The 3,202-nt window shown below is 44.6% G+C and overlaps 1 protein-coding gene across 1 annotated transcript; it reads left to right on the top strand.

Annotated features, from left to right (window-relative positions):
* The first annotated feature begins 532 nt into the window (after positions 1–532).
* LOC112901677 (nucleolar protein of 40 kDa-like) lies at positions 533–2,620 on the top strand. The gene is made up of 2 exons (XM_025970633.1): positions 533–683; positions 1,877–2,620. Exon 2 carries the CDS (start codon positions 1,933–1,935, stop codon positions 2,482–2,484), a length of 552 nt encoding a protein of 183 aa, XP_025826418.1. The 5' UTR covers positions 533–683; positions 1,877–1,932; the 3' UTR covers positions 2,485–2,620.
* The last annotated feature ends 582 nt before the right edge of the window (positions 2,621–3,202 follow it).

The following is a 3,202-nucleotide window of genomic DNA, read 5'->3' on the forward strand; positions in this document are numbered from 1 at the left end:
TTTCTATCCCATTTTTCCGTTCCCGTTCTTGCTCAAATTCGTTGATTTGAGGAGTCTTTGGTTCATTTCTTTTGATCTAAGATGAACTAGGATGTGAGTTGATCCTCTCCACTGAAGGAATTTTGTCTAAATCCACACGAGTTCATAGATCGGAGCGATCAAGTTTTTAGGGGTGAAAAACCATCCTTCTCCATGTGATCTAAAATTCCCGTTGATTGGCTAAACTTTGAGTGATGATCTCTTAGAGATAGCTCACCTACTACCTTGTGATTCTCTGGTTCAATTTTAGTGGCAGTTGGTTTTGATTTGGCCACAAATCGCGTGTTTCTTGTTCTCATGTCTCTGTAGGTTGCGAAGAGCACGAAGGAGAGAGACAGCGCATAGCTGCTGGTGCCTGGGGTGCTCGCGCACGCGCACGGGAGCACACGGGGATGCCTGCAGCGGTGGCCCGCACGCGTAGCGAGTGGCGGCGCTCGCGTGTCACGCGACTAGCAGCGGCGTCTAGCGCACGCATGTGGCACGCAGCAGGGCTAGCTGCCCAGGCGGTAGGCTCAGCTCCTGCTGGCACAGCCCACGGGCTGCAACATGGGCAGCTGGCAGGTGGCCCAGCCAGCCAGGTGCGTAGCAGGCCGGCATCTATGAGTGAAGGTTGCAACCCAGCACAGTAACAGCAAGAAAGCACAGTGAGCTCTATTTTAATTTCGTTTGCTTTCACATTTATCTATTTTCATGAGTTGCATGCTTTGTTAGTTTGAGTTAATTAGTGCTTGATCTTCCTAATTGCTTCTAGATTTTTGCACGCTTAGTAGAGAGAGCTCTAGTTCCTTTGTGAGTCTTTTCGGAAACACTTTTCTGGCATTTTGATGAATCGTTGCTTTAGCATTACTATGGATCTTTGCTTCTGTTTTGCGACGAGGTCTTCCGAACCGTTCCTAGGGTGAGCTTGTCACCGGTTGACTTGCATCATCTTGGCGGTATGGTGTTGGGGTGAAAAATGGGACATAGGCCTTGTTCTCTCGGAGAATTTTTAAAGGCTCCCATTCAACCCACCCCCTTCTGGTCGCCGTTTTGGTCCTTCAATTGGTATCAGAGTATTGGTTAGGATCACTCATCTTAATCGGCTTTGTGATCCAATATGGCGACATTTGATCATTTTTCTTCGACCGCACCTCCCTACTTTGATGGCTCCGACTATCAATATTGGAAAACTCGCATGAAAGCCCACCTAAATAGTAGAGGAGCAGCAGTCTAGGAGATTACACAAGATGCTACCTATACTATTCCTATGACCTGTGTTTGTCAAGATGATAATGATAGGTATTACGCCAACAACAAGGCAGTTGACATCTTGCTTTCAAGTTTGAATCGAGCTGAGTTTGATCGTGTCGAGGATCTATCTCTAGCTCATGCAATATGGTCCCGCCTGGAGAGTTTCCATGAGGGAACTAATCAGGTGAAGGCACGTCTTTTTGAGACTTACCGCCGTGAGTATGAAAATTTCTCTCATTTGCCCGGCAAGTCCACTGATGCTCTTTTTCAGCGCTTCCTTGTGATTGTGAACAAGATGAAAGCAAATATTACTTTCTTACCTTACACTGATCATGATAGAGCTTTGAAGCTTTTACACGCTTTGGATCGTGAGGTGTGGGGTATGAAGGTTGATGCTATCATCGAGTCCATAGGATATGAGACTCTTACAACAGATGTGCTTTTCTCCAAGCTGAAGTTGACTGAGGTTGACATGAAGCTTAGAACTAAACATGTGAACCTACTGATCCTCATAGTTTGGTTCTCATGTCAGGATCTGGACAGTCTTCTTCTTTAGCTAACAAAACAACCATGTCGTTTGCCTTATCTTCTTTCTTGTCTGTTTCAGAGGAGCGGCTTGAGGTCCTTGATGACGAGGAGCTTGCCTTGATCACAAGGCGGTTTATGCGCTTCAACGACAACTGTAAGAATTGGCGAAAAGGCAACAACACCTGCTTCAAGTGTGGCAAGCCTGGTCACTTCATTGCTGACTGCCCCAACAAGAACAAACTCAAGAGCGGGTACAACTACAACAAGGACAAGAAGAAGAAGAAGAAGAAGAAGAAGAAGAAGAAGAAGAAGAAGAAGAAGAAGATGAAGAAGAAGAAGAAGTACAACCGTGAGAAGAAGGAGAAGCGCAAGAAGGCCAAAGCACGTGCCTGCATCGCTTCCGACTCCGACACCGATGATCACGATGATCCAAGCTCAAGTGAGGAGGACAACAACCGCAAGGCAAAGAAGGACGCCAAGAACATCAACGGACTTTGCTTCTACATCAACGAGAAGCGCGGCGAGTACTGTTTCATGGCTCTCGATGCCGATGAGCACAAGGACAGTGACTCTGAGTCAGAAGCTGAGGTAATGCAAATTCGTGAACAACTTCTCCAAGAAGTAGATGATCTGAATGATTGCTTGCTCAATCAAGATAAATTGATCAAAAGAGCTGCTCGAGAATAATCCGAGCTGAAGATTGAGCTTGAGAAAGCCTTGCAAGAGATAGATGTTTTTAAATCTGTTCCTACTGTTGAAGATATTTCTGAATGTGATGAATGTTTTGTTCATATGGCTAGTCTAGCTTCTTTGCAATCTAAGCATGCCTCTTTGATTGATGAACTTGATAGAACTAAAAATGCTTTAGATGAAGTTAAATCTAGGCCTATGCTCCTTGGTGTCTGCAAGACCTGTCCTGCTTTACAGAGTCAATTTGATGATGCATGTGTTAGGATTAAGGACCTTGAGAAATCTCTTTCCTCTGCTTAAATCTAAGGTTCCTGTTTGTGAAGCTTGTCCTGCATATGTTGATGAACTGCATGAGCTTAAACTTGCTAAGCAAACTATTGATGATGAGACTACTTATTTGTGCACAGTTCTAAGTTGGGTGTCAAGTAGGGAACCTTTGCTGGGTCTTATGATTAAAATATTCAAAAGGGCTGATGGTTTTAGAATTAGGAGTGTGATTGAACATAACAAGTTTCACTGGTTGTATGAGGAAGTTGGTGACTACAATGGTGAGAAACTAGCAACTTCCATCACTTCTGAGCCACCTAAGCTGAGTGGAGAGAAACCAAACCTAGAGTGCAAACCCAAAGATGGAGTGTTTGTTGAGTCACCAAAAGAACCACCTAAGAGAGCTATTTGGGTGGAAAAACCCAACCACATGAGAAACAAAATTGAT

This window comes from Panicum hallii, chromosome 7, assembly GCF_002211085.1.
Source record: "Panicum hallii strain FIL2 chromosome 7, PHallii_v3.1, whole genome shotgun sequence".
Lineage (NCBI taxonomy): Eukaryota > Viridiplantae > Streptophyta > Magnoliopsida > Poales > Poaceae > Panicum > Panicum hallii.

Coding starts and splice junctions, on each gene's coding strand:
- LOC112901677 (XM_025970633.1), top strand. CDS start 1,933: ATGCGCTTCAACGACAACTGTAAGAATTGGCGAAAAGGCAACAACACC.